Source organism: Rhinatrema bivittatum, chromosome 7, assembly GCF_901001135.1.
Source record: "Rhinatrema bivittatum chromosome 7, aRhiBiv1.1, whole genome shotgun sequence".
Classification (NCBI taxonomy): domain Eukaryota; kingdom Metazoa; phylum Chordata; class Amphibia; order Gymnophiona; family Rhinatrematidae; genus Rhinatrema; species Rhinatrema bivittatum.
The window spans coordinates 278,756,358-278,769,856 of NC_042621.1; the positions used below are offsets into that span (position 1 = coordinate 278,756,358).

General features: G+C 45.5%; 1 protein-coding gene across 2 annotated transcripts in view; it reads right to left on the reverse strand.

Moving 5' to 3' along the window:
* COL17A1 (collagen type XVII alpha 1 chain) overlaps positions 1–13,499 on the reverse strand; it is a 135,257-nt gene that overhangs the window by 105,341 nt on the left and 16,417 nt on the right. For both annotated transcript variants that reach the window (XM_029610329.1, XM_029610328.1), the window contains exons 2-5: positions 10,173–10,238; positions 9,119–9,160; positions 8,022–8,120; positions 4,657–4,803 (exon numbers count right to left, since the gene is read on the reverse strand). In XM_029610329.1, coding sequence (XP_029466189.1) covers positions 4,657–4,803; positions 8,022–8,120; positions 9,119–9,160; positions 10,173–10,227 — 343 coding nt within the window. In that variant the 5' untranslated portion in view covers positions 10,228–10,238. The remainder of the gene's footprint in view (positions 1–4,656; positions 4,804–8,021; positions 8,121–9,118; positions 9,161–10,172; positions 10,239–13,499) is intronic.

Genomic DNA, 13,499 nt, shown 5'->3' on the forward strand with positions numbered 1-13,499 from the left:
GGTGGCAGAATTTTGAAGGGTCAAAATGTGCACTTTCAAAATTCTGCCCAGCCCCCACCTCACCCTGCCTTCCCTCCCCCCCCACAATTGCACCACCCTCATGCCTCCCCCAAGACTGACAAAAACCCTTGGTGGTCTAGTGGGAGGCCCGGGAGCGATCTGCCACTCCCGGACCATCGGCTGCCACTAACCAAAATGGCATCGGTGGCTTTAGCCCCCTACCATATGACAGGAGCTACCCATGCCATTGGCCAACCCATGTCACATGGTAGGGGAAATGGATGACCAGCACCCCTACCATGTGACACAGGTTGATCAATGACACTGGTAGCCCTAGTCACATGGAAAAGTCTAAAGGCCATCGGTGCCATTTTGGTTAGTGGCAGCCGATGGCCTGGGAACATCAGATCGCTCCCAGGCCCTCCTCCTCCCCACTGGACAACCAGGGGTTTTCATGAGTCTTGGGGGGGGGATTGGGAGGGTGGAGGAGTGGGTGGGCGGCACAAGGTGTGGGGGAGCGTCGGCATGTGCTCCCTGCCCCTAATAGTCGGCACTCTAGGCCCAGGCCTAGCTCGCCTAGTGCTTCCGCCGACCCTGTGTATTACTCTGATTGTTTCACTTTTCATTTCACGGGCCTGTCTCACATACAGGCCTATCCTGTAAAGTGCGGCCGCGTTTACCCTGCTCCTAAGCCGCTTTTAACTCACGTTCCAGCCGCGTTAGCCCTTCCTGCGATCCCGAATCCCCTTTAACCTACTCCTACCGCGTCCTAAATTCCCCAGGTAACCCCTTCCGCCCGCGGCATGTATATTGCATGCAAACGAGCGAATTAGCGCGATATTGCATGCAAACGAGCCAATTAGCTATTCCCCTAGCATCCCGTAACCCGCGCCCCGACTAACGCTACCTTTCCCTGCCGTTTTGTCGCGCGTTTAACCTGCAAACTTACCGCCTACCCTGACCCAGGCGGTAGAGGCATGGGTAAGGGTAGGTGGCAAGCTTTCCCCCAGCCCCCACTCACCTGCCCCGGCCGCGATCATGGGTGCCGGTCTCCGTGGCAGCCCCAGTCCTCTCCCCTCCTCCCGAAGCCAAAAAAAAAAAAGCTTTTTTTTTTTTGGCTTCGGGAGGAGGGGAGAGGACTGGGGCTGCCACGGAGACCACTTTCCCCCGTGCAAGTAAGTTGTTTCGCCGCTTGTCTCTTCTCCCCCCTCCCGGAGCAGGGCGCGAAAAGCTGCCTTGCTCCGGGAGGGGGAGGGGGGGGGGAGAGATGACAGCGGCGAATCCAAAAAATAAGCGAAAAAAACTTAAAAGCTAAAAGTAAGTTGCTTCGCCACTGTCATCTCTTCTCCCCCCCTCCCGGAGCAGGGCGCGAAAAGCAGCCTTGCTCCGGGAGGGGGGGGGGAGAGATGACAGCGGCGAATCCAAAAAATAAGCGAAAAAAACTTAAAAGCTAAAAGTAAGTTGCTTCGCCACTGTCATCTCTTCTCCCCCCCTCCCGGAGCAGGGCGCGAAAAGCAGCCTTGCTCTGGGATGGGGGGAGAGAGATGACAGCGGCGAAGCTTTCCCCCAGCCCGGACGCCGGCAAAAAACTTACTTTTTTGCAGCCAGCCATGAGCAGGAACACGATCTGGCCTGCCTTAGCTCCTCCCGACAAGATGGCCGCCTGCACGGGGAAAGCGTGCAATTGGCCGCTGAAGCTCGGTACTGGATAGGCCTGATAGATGGCACCTCCCTGAAAATCATGAAAGGTATTCTGCAGCTGCCTTATTAAAGCAGGAGTAGGGGCTGTGACTGGAGGGGCGGCACAAGGCAGAAAGTGCCTAGGGTGCCTAATCCCCTTACACCGGCCCTGGTAATACACCATAAATTAAAGCATCCTTACAACAAAATGAAATACATATTCTTTCAAACTTTGTAAATGACATCATTCATGAACCTCCCCTTCTTCTCTCCCTCACCCACCCATCCACCAGCAGAGTTCACAGGAATGGACAAATTTCAAATTGAATACAGAGTCTTCAGAAGGTTGACATGAGCTCTGCGACTGGCCGACATGCACATCAAAAATACTGCAGCACTAGCAAGAGCCAGGACATGCTTCATTCAAGGAAATGAATGCTCGCATGATGTGCTAGACTTCAGTGATAGTTACTCCACTTTGCGTAATGATGCAAAATATCAGAATGATTTGAAATTGTCAAGTCTATGAAAAGCCGGCGAGTTATTTTCTGTCTTATGGATAACACTATCATTCTCACAGTCCCCTCAGCCTGTAACCTTAGCGTCTTATTTATTTATTTAGGGCTTTTTTATACCAATCATATCATATCGGTTTACAAGAAACAATGGTGCAATAACATTAACATCAACATGAACAATAGACGAAAAGTGAAAAAAGTGAACAAAAGTTACAATAAAACAGGGGCACTCGAACTGGGAGGAGGAAGAGCCAGAGGCATGGCTAACTCAGAAATAAATAATATCTAGTCATATACTCAGGACTATAATAACAACATGTACTCAGGACTGAATACTATCGAATATATAAATAATATCATATACTCAGGGCTATAATAATATCGTATATTCCTGACTAAATAGTATCAGTTCATAAAACTCGGAACTAACTAATATAGAGTCAGAAGCCATGTCAGGGTTGGGGTACATCGACTAGAGGACCATGGCGAGTTATTGTAGTTGGGGAGGTCATAGATCAGGGAAGGCTTGTAGAAATAGCCAAGTCTTGAGTTTCTTTCTGAATGTCAGCATGCAAGGTTCTTGTCTAGGTGGGGGCATGGTGTTCCAGATGGTTGGCGCCGCTGTCGAGAAGACTCGAGAAGGGTGGTCACATGTGCTAAAGGAATAGCTCACAAAGTGAATCCTTCTCCCGAGCAGGTTTAACTGTGTGCGTGTGTTGGCGACGTCACATGCACACACCCGTGAATTTCACAAGCAATAAATCCACTCTGAAAATTCTGGCTAAAGTCTGTGGATAAAAAAGTGCCCCCAGACTTCAGCCTATGTGGACTGTTGGAAAATGACCTTCACAGTGCCTGCACAGAGAGAGACTTTCATGTGCAGGAAGAGACTGAATCAAGCATGGTTTATAGAGATGAAGTTGCTGAAAACAACTAAACTGTGCCAGAAGAAGCAAGTTCGTGCTATTTGGCAAGCCTTAACAGATTTCCTCGATTCCTGAAGGAAACCACACATTTCATTTTGTTTTGAAGCCTAAGTGGATAACTGCCTGTATTCTCCTGCACTTCTTGTTGCTTTTGTTATTTTTTTGTACAGTGTTCTTGAGTGTGTAAAACTGTTAATTCAATAATAAAAAGACTGAATTAAGCAATTTGTAAAAAAAAAAAATCTGGCTGCTAGGTAGTCCCCCTGCCAGCAGAGGTCCTCCCAGAGCCACGCTTACACTCACTCCAACCAGAGTCTTGAAGGCTGCATGACTCAGCAAGCCCTGCCCTATATAACCCTGCCTTTCCCTGCACTAGGGGCCTCATCATCAAGTCACGTCAGCTCCTTACTTTGACCAACCTTGCACTTATTCTTGTTATGGTGGTGCCTTCTTGCCTTACTCTTGTGTGGTCTAGTGGCCTTTCTACCTTGCCTTGTTTCTGTGTGGCCATTATGGCCTTCTTGTATTATTCAGTCTTGTCCCTGTTTGTTTGTCTCCTTTGTGCTTCTGTTCCTGTGGATCTAGCTCTGTGGCTGTCCTTTGCCTTGTCCTGGTCTTGTTTCAGTCTCCAGGTGGCCTAGTTTGTCTGGCCTGGTTCTTCTGTTTCTGTCCATCCCTTGTCTTGCCTTTGGTTCCCATCTGCCTAAGGTTTTGTAGTCCTTGCCATTGTTCCTGGACCCTTGCCTGTATCAGCTTTGCCTTGCTCTGTGTATACCTCATGCCCTGTTGAGGCTTCCTACCTGCCTGCCTGGGCTCCTTGTCTTGTCCCTGTCTTGGGTGGGCCTTTCTAGTCTGTGTGTCTTCTGTCTCTTGTCCTGCCCAATCTAGGCCCTCCAGTGACCACCCTTGTCAGTGTTCCCTTGCTGTGCTCCTCTGCTGTTCCCTGCAGGCCTCCCAGTGACCCGTCTGGTCCCTGCAGGCCTTACTGTAACTCATATTCTCTATAGACCTCAGAGGCCCTCCTGTTTCCTGTGGGCCCCTGTGCCTTATCCAGGTCTTCCAGAGGCCTGTCTTGAGTGCATGTATTCCTTGTCTTGTCCAGGCCTCCCAGTGGCCTAGCTGTCCTGTGTGTTCCTTGCTCTGCACCCTACTCTGATCTTGCCCTGTCTTTTGTCAATGTGTCTTTCCTGTCTTGCTGATACACTCTCTATTCCTGTGGAGTACCCTGTTCTTGATCCAGTGCACCACCTCCAGAAGACCCGTTTTCTATTCCAAGAAAGTCCTGCTGGCCTCCAGAACTTGCAGGCTGAACCCAAGGAGTAGGCGGCTGGTTAGGATGAAGACCCTAACCTGTACTGCTTCTGTTGGGGAAATCTCCTTATCCAGCTGCCCTGACTGTGACACAATTAGAGGATCCCAGTCAAAAACCCTTATTCTGTACAACATGTGTAGAACACACCATACATAGGTACTAGATATAACAAGATACAGAATATGCAAATACAAGGATTAACTGGAATAGCTCCTCCTACCTTCATAGCCTGCTTGGCGGGTAATAGTGGTATAAGAAGTTTTCCTTTCAAAGGTTGAGCCAGGTGAAACGGAGAGCGTAGAACTGGGAGACTGAGGCCGCCTTGAGCCAGAGGAGCCTACTTGCAATCTTGAACTACCACCAGTACCTATAAGTGGGAAAATAATCAGAAAGCAGAGCTATAAATGTGTCCTCAAGTACTGCTCGAGTTATTCCTGCTTGCTAGGTCTTGTGTTTTGGTTCCACATGGTAGCTGTCTGATTTACTGTTCTTATCCTCTGATTAATGATATCATCAGAAGCAGAACAGGCAAGCACTGGGTAAACGTACACACACGTGGAAGTGGGAAATGTGCACTGCGTAACATCAGCAACTTCAGCTTTGTTGTCTGAGAATTCTGGCTTTCATTTTTCAGGGCAATAGTTTAGGATGAATTATTATCATTATTAGTTATGCGGTGCAATCGACATGCACAGTTCTGTACCAGTGAAGGGAGCTATAGAATAAAATTTGAAAATCATTTAAAATGATCAGACTATGAAGAGGTATGAAAGCATGCTTCTTTCCTGCTGGGTTTACAGGCAAAGCGAAGGCAACATCGCTGGCCGAAATCTCCAAGGGCAGGGGAAAAAAAAAAAAAAAAAAAAAAAGAGCGTGGGGGGCAGATCTCAAGAGCTGGCGCACAGAGTTAGCATAATGCTTCCGAAAGACTGTTCTGCTATGGGTCTGGATGGCACAGGCTCCTTTGAGTAAGGCATCTTGTGCAGAAGGTAACCTTGCAAAAAGGAAAAATGTGGCAATAAAAAGAATTCAACCTTAAATAACTACGGAGCTTGAACTTTCTTTCCTTCCTTTCTTTTGGCCAGCAGTTTCTTCCTGCTCTTTTGCGCTGGGAGCCAGCCCCAGGAGCCTTCATTCGTAACTATCTGGGGACTTTTCGCTCCTTCTTTTATAATCCCCTCCCAACTCTGTTTAGTTCAGTCATTGCGCTGTGGTCCTTGATTGAGGGACAATGCAGCAGGGCTCCGACAGTCATCGGCCTTGAATCCGGCCACTAGGCGTCTCCATTGCCCAACAGCTCCCTACCTCCCCCTGGGGCTGTGAATGCCTGGGTTGGCAGGGGACTGGAAGACTTGAGCCACCAGCTGGACCCAAGATTACACTTTGTAATCATTAATCAACTCCTTTAATTCTACTGCGAGACTCCATGGTTCTCTTAGCCATATATCCCTTGGAATCGACACACTGCAGAATCAAATAGCAAGCAGCATTTCTAGACCACTGGTATCAAAATGAGTTTGTTCTTATTCTTGGGAAAGACGAACTTTGCTGAAGTGTAAAACATAAATAAATCAGCTGTACTGCAAAGTTTGTGCCTTTGTGAACTGAAGGCTGGTTTTTCACTGTCTTCTCTCATTTTCTTCTTGTGCTTATTCTGTCTGATATTTTTTTCTCTCTCTCTTTTCATTTGGATGGATTTCACGTTGAACAATGACCCTTTGTAGGCTGCATTCCCAAGGTAGGCGTGCAAAATAGGATGATCCATTACTGAACTTGTAAACTCAAGGACTGTCTCCCATTATTATTAATCATTTCTGAAGGTTTAGAACTATATTTTTCCAAGGCTTACGATATTTTTCAATAAAAAGGAGACACTACCTGGTTGAGGGAAGAAGAGATGAGGGAAAATAATTTATGTTGTAAAGAAGTATGTGCAGCCTGATCAGACTATCTATCAGGCAACAGTCATCAGCCTTTGGGTTTTGATAGAAGAAGCTTGCTGAAAACTTGCAAGTGGGTCACACAATGAAGTCCCATCAGGCAAATCAAAAGAAAGCTACATGACATCCAGTCCTGTATGGCATTCTTCACATACAGGATTTGGCAGCTCTATAACTGCAATCTCGTTGAACGTTCATAATAGGACACTGTCAAAAATAAAATCATGACTTTGGAATGATTTTATTTTGCATTGGGATGACTGGGATATTATTTTCCTTCTGCTGGAGCTGGACAAAAACAAAAATTGACTCGTGCCAACCATCTTCCACAAGTAGGAATAAGGCATTTTAGAATTTATTTTTCTGCTGTTCCAATTGAGAAAAGAGCATTATAAAGCCGAGAATGATTTTGGATAGCAGTGGCCATCTTATGAAAAAAGGCAAGGGGATGCATTTGTCAACACTTGGGGGCCAGCTCATCCAGTGTTCAGGAAAAACAGTTCCCTCCTTCCTCTTCCGGTCCCCCCCCCCCCCCAAAGGACTTCCTGGCACACAGAGCCCCTGCCGGGTCTGTCATCCAGTACCTTGCCCAATGGGCTGAACATGGACGCCGGAAAAGCCCTTTATCTGACAGCCAGGTCAAGGAGAAAGCTGGGGCTCGTGCATGTTCCTCTGGCTTTTGTGGCCTTCGTTGTCTCTTCAGAGTGGAGAACTGCTTCGCCCCCTGCTCCCAGTGGGGGTGGAGGGGTTGGGACAACTGTCCTTTTCGTTCTTTGCTGTGCTAAGATCCTCCTTTCCACCGCAGACTGGAAGGCCAGACCCCATCCAGGTCTACTGCTACTTTCTACTGCTGAAATCCTTGGTGTCGTGAAACAGCCAGCATCATTGACAAAAGTAGAAATGGATAATGTGAAGGTGGATGAACTTGATTGACCGATATCTCTTTTAATCAAAAAAACTATCTATGTAACTTGCACCAAAGCAGCGTGCAAACATCTGATTTTGTTGTTGGCTGCTGGTAATGAATTCAATTTAAAAAAATTGTAGTTCCTTCGGAAGGAAGGACCAGAGCCAGCAACTGAGCTATGAGTGAAAGTGGTGATGCTAGGGGATATTTGGAAGGAGTGTTTATGTTATGGGGTAGTTGGGAGGGAGTTTTAGCTATGGGAAGCAATCTGGCCCCTCCTTAATGAGCGTGGGGATGGATGGGGGTATGATTGGATGTTCAATATTTTATGACATAGCATTTACAATAATACAAATAAAATACAATGAGAAGTGTAATTTTGTTATCTGTTGTGACCCACCTTGGGTCCTTCCCTGAGGAAGGCAATATATAAAATATAAGTATGATGGACAGAGAGATGGTGCTGTGGCGCAGATGAGCGATTAGAGATGGTGGTTAAACGGTTACATCTGTACACTTGGCGACGTGGGGAGGGAGCCCTTCCTGCTGTTTCGGCCCCAGGGCACTACATTCTCTAGCTGCAGTGCTCCTGTTGTTTTAAGGACAACCTTTCCAACACTCTCAGTTTACTCCCTGTGATATCAGGGAGGCTGTGGCTCTTTACCTTTAAGAAGCCATCATCGTTCTGCTTGTCTCCATTAACCTCATGCTTTCGGGTTGCATGTTCTTAATACTTACTTGTGGTGACATAGCTGCTACCATGGGTCAGGCTCTTTTTTTCCATTCCACTCCCTCCACTCTGGGATGATACCTTGGTCCCGCTGCTGTTTCCTCCTTCTGTTGGAAGACAAACCCCCACCCCACAAAGTAAGGCATCAGTGCTCCCAGAAATAAAACTATAACAGACCGGAGAGCAAAGGAAGCAGGCGTGGCGTCCTGAAAGCATAGAGAAGAACTGCGGTGGTGGGAGGAGAGCAGATTTTATCGTCGGCACGGTTTCATTTAATACGTCACTGCCTGAGGGTGCTACTTCTGCCCAAAGGATTGGCACAAGTAGTTTCTTGTTTGATATCCAGTTTCAGGGAAGCCATCATTACAGACATCTAATACCCGTCAGGATCGCTACAGCACACAGCAGCGCGAGCTTGGAAGAATGACGTCCTACTTCCTACAGAACCTCAGAGTCGTATTAATCCTCGAGAGGACAGAAACCTTTGCAAGTTCTAGCGCGTGTTGCTAGACCAGCATGAGAACTGCCTTCTAGATGTCGCTGGGATCTATATTTTGTTTATACTATTTTTAAAAAAAAAGTGTTTTGAACATGATCTGCTCTGTCCTCTGAGTTGGAACTTGCTTTTCACCGTGATTTGTTTCTACAGAGAAAGCAAGTCTGATCTGGTCGGTAAAATGAGCCCACACTGTCAGAAGAATCTTTTTCTTTTTTTGTATAAAAGACAGAAGATGAAAACGTTTGAGGCCAGAGCTGCAGCACTGAATTGCATTGCATCACAAAACCAGACGAGACACAAGAGCTGAACTGGCCAGCTTTTGTTAGCTTCATTGGACTTTCAAGGAATTCGGAGGGGGGGAGGGTGGATAGGGCAGTGTACTAAGCTCTCACTGGAGTACATCTGAAGGAATAAAATGGAAATATTGCCCTTTTTAAAATAAATAGTCTATTCTTAATAAAGAGAAAACACTGGCAACATGAACTCCGAAGTCTTCTGAAACTGCTCTGCTCATCCACAAGGAAACTGAGAATTTTAATAAGATACGGTGCAAAAAGCTCGAACTTCTACGAATATGTTAGGTACAGAAGAGCCAGCTCCACTTACTTGGTGGTAAAGATGTCAGTCTTGTTGTGGTGATTACAGTCTCTGTAACAATGGATAAAAATCAAAATGTTACTTATTCTTCAGTAAACAAAATAGTCAGAGTAGAGATTTGTGTTAATGTCTCCACAATATCTTCTAGTGCAAGTCTTACAAAGATTTCTTTGCGGGTTTCTTTTCTGCATTTGTCTTATAGACAACTGGGTACCATAGATTTAAGATCATTGTAAAAAAAAAACAAAAAACCCTAAAACATCAATTTTCTCAATAAAGAACAATACTTGGATTACCTTGTAAACACCACATAAGTACAGACTGCTCCCAGTCCATCCAGCACTGCACCTGTAATTGGCCTTCTTATTAATTAATATCCCCCATTCTGAAATGGGAATCTCTTGCCATCAAGGAGGATGTCTTGTACTGCAGCATAATTTTGAATTTCTCTTAATTGCAGTGTCTCTGCTTTTATTTATTTTATTTATTTAGATTTATATTCCGCTTTTTGCACTTTTTCAGCACTTCAAAGTGGATTACATTCAGATACTTTAGGTGGGTTTAACAGATTTTTGACAATTTTACTGTTCGCAGTTGGGGGGTGAAATGCATTTTTGTAGTAAATGATCCCATACGCCAGTTGACTCTGCAGAATTTGGGCACTCCTGCAGTGCAGCCTTATCACACAGATTTGTCTTCCCATCATATTCACGCTTTTCACGCACTGGCTTTAACGAGCATCCTTTAAAGACAAAGAGCTACTCTTCCGGGTTGCGTGTAGTAAGTATTCAGCCACTTCTTGATCGAAAAAAGGACGGGAATATTTCTAATGGAATAGATAACCTAAGTCTTTTTTTTTTTTTTGAGCCATGTTCCTTCCTGCTGGAGTGGACCGAGGAGAAAGTGACCTTGAACCGACCTTACCAGATTTGACTCTTCAGTTTTCTTTTAGTTTTTTAGGAGCGGGAGGTAGAGACAAAGTCGAGTAACACACATGTTGGGACCAGAGGAAGACAAATCTCTGGAACAACACAATAGAGATGAGACAGTTTTATTCTCTTACCTCTTCCAGTGCTGACCAAACCGTCTCTCTTGCCTTTTCCTTTTACACTATCCATTCCATAGTCACCTGAAAGAGAAAGCAAAGTGGTAAGAAAAGTGCTTCGCATGGCAACAGATTTCAAGCCTAGAGAAGGACCATGCGTGGGAGTAGTGATGGAGGTTGGTGAGGCTGGTGAGGTAAGAGAGTAGATGCTGTGGCTCCTAGGGCACCACTGGCTTCAATGTGACCTCTTCCCAGAAATCGATGGAACGCTGTGGGTTGCAACCATTTGGAGATTTCCTACCCCCTCTTCAACTTATTTTAGCCGTTTCATTCCAGTGACGGTTCTAGCGCCAGGCTCTCTTCGGTAACCCTACAGTTAGGGGCCCCCACGTCCAGCTACGAGTCGCCCTGGCGCTGTCCCTCCCCTCCCCCCACACCAGCATCCCCAGATCCAGCCAACCCAGGGACCGGCCCCAAATCCCTTCACATGGCAGCATTTAGCGTTGCCACAAACTCGACAGGCGGACCCTTTTCTTTTCTATTTTTTAAAGAGATCAGTGCAGCCACCAAAACAGCTTCTAACCGATAACATTGCAATCCTCAAGGTCTCTGTCAAGAAATTCAGTTCATGTTTACATATTTTTTAAAAATTGTTTTCAGCTTAGCTTTTGTATCCAGGCAGGGTATTAGGCACCCTTGCCGAACCTCCCCCTTGCCCATAGTTATCTAATGGTGGCAGCTCCAGCGCAGCGCTACCTCCTCGATCTCTTCCTTCCCACTCTGCCCAACGTCTCTCCTCCACTCCATGCCTGGTATATGAGCATTGCCCCAAAGTTTCTCTCGTTCTGCATGCCAGCCTCCTCTCTCTCTCCATCCCACCCTCATCCACCCAGCACCTTCTCCCCACCTTGACAACTGCTCGGCTCCTTCCCTCTCTTTCCACTAAAAATACACATACTCTCTTCACTCTCCCTCACTCTCCACCCCTCCACATTTACCCACCATTCATTTCTCTCTCTCTCTCTCTCTCTCCCCTCCTTGCCAGGTCTCCTCCTGCACGCTTCAGCTGCCAGTGGGATGGGCACTGCCCGTGGCCTGGCACTGGTGAGCTTTTTCCGTCCCTCTCTGTGACCCGCCCCACACACACAGTCTGGCTCTCTAGGCAGCTGGCCAGTTTGCCTAATGGAAGCCCCGACCCTGTGTCCAAGACTCTGAAAAGCTGAAATCCCAGCAGCAATGAATAACTGCCAACTATCTGAGACTTTATATCTGTCTTCAGGTACAACTGTGACATCCTTTGCAGGTCTGAGAACATGGATGGCTATGAGTTTATATCACAAAATACAGTTTTACTAGAGATTGTAGAATATCAAGGAATGGCAGCAAAACTTTATAGCACTTCACTTCCTGTTCTGACAAATCGGATCTTTCAGACCTGTTTTCAGTACAGTTTAGGATTAGCTGCTTTCATAGATGACCCCATTCACAGTAAATCAATTTGCTTTACCTACTCTGTGAAACAATAGATAATGCTGAGTATTTTCTCTACAGCTCAGTTCCACTGTGGATTTCAAGATATCCTTAAAATATCACACAGCCTTAGAGGACGTGCCAAAGGTCACCATGCAATTTATTTTAGAGCGTCTATCACAAATAGGAGAAAGGAAATAACCTGCTAAACTTCCGTTACTTGAGGACGAGACGTTGGTAGCTTAGAGGCTCGCATCTATAAACATTCCTTGGCCTAACAAACATTTGTGGGTGTTTTTTCACAAAGAATGTCCGTGTACATATTATGACTGCAGTACACAAAGTAAAAACATGAAGCTCTAATACATACTTAACTGTGCTAAATCATGAGTAGCGGCGCACATTACTGCAGAACATTCACTAGATGATGTAAAAGCTTAAGAGAACAGCAAGCAGCAGCTATTGCTAAAATCCACCTTACCGTGTGCATTAAATGCACAGCAACCAAGAAAACAACTAGAATGCTAGGGATTATTATGAAAGGAATGGAGAACAACACAGAGCATATCATAATGCATCTGTATTGCTCCATGGTGTGAACTCATCTTGAGTATTGTGTTCAGTTCTGGTCACCTCATCTCAGGAAAGATATAGCAGAATTAGAAAGAGGTACAGAGCAGGGTGACCAAAATGAAAAAGGGGATGGAACAATCTCACTTTGAAGAAAGGCTTAAGAGGTTAGGACTCTTCAGCTTGGAGAGAAGAGACGGCTGAGGGGAGATATGATAGAAGTCTATAAAATGAGTTGAATGGAACGATTAAATGTTAATCAGTTGTTTACTCTTTCAAAAAGTACAAAGACCAGGGGACACACAATGAAGTTACTGGGTAATACATTTAAAACTAAGAGAAAATACTTTTTTACTCAACGCATAATTAAGCTCTGGAATTCGTTGCCAGAGGATGTGGTGAAAGCTATTAGTATATCTGTGTTTAAAAAAATTTTTGGACAAGTTCCTGGAGGAAAAGTCCATTAACCATTATTAAGATTGAGTTGCAGAAATCCACTGCTTATTCTTGGGATAAGCAGCTTGGAATCTATTGGCTTTTGGGATCCTGCCAGGCAGGGCCGGCAGAAGCATTAGGCGAATTAGGCCTGGGTCTAGGGCGCCAACCATTAGGGGGAGTGAGCCAAGAGGAGTGGATACTTGGCGAGCCGCAAGCAATGAATGCCCAACCTCCTTGCTGCCCAGAAAACCGCACACTCGGTATGAGTCAGAACCGTGACCGGGGGAGGGGCAGAAGACGCCTAGGACGCCTATTCCCGTGCACTGGCCCTGCTCCCAGGTACTTGTGACCTGGATTGGCCACTATTGGAAACAGGGTACTGGGCATGATGGACCCTTGCTCTGACCCTGTATGGCAAGTCTTATGTTTTTTTGTTCTTAGCGTTAACTTACACCTTTAGATGCATGCACTAATGAAATCTGTATTACATTCAAATAAGCTGCTTTGCACAATGTTGCCTATTTGCAGCTCATTCAAAATTTTCAGGTCAAAATGTCTGTGTTAATACTAAGGGCAGCTGCTGACAATGAAAAAAAAAATAAAAAAAAAAAATATATATATATATATATATATATTTAAAGTAAACCCTATAGTCATGAAATTAACACCACTATTATGTAAAACAATGTCAATTTGTGTCATACAAGCTTTATTATACAATGTCAAAAAATATGATATGATATATCCTTTTCTGAACTGTGCTCAAAATGTGTCCTTTTCAGTAAGGCTGCTTTTCACATGCCTTATTGTTATTTACAAAGTAGCCTCGATTTGAACTTTAGTCTCTTTGTAGATTTTTCCTTGGAA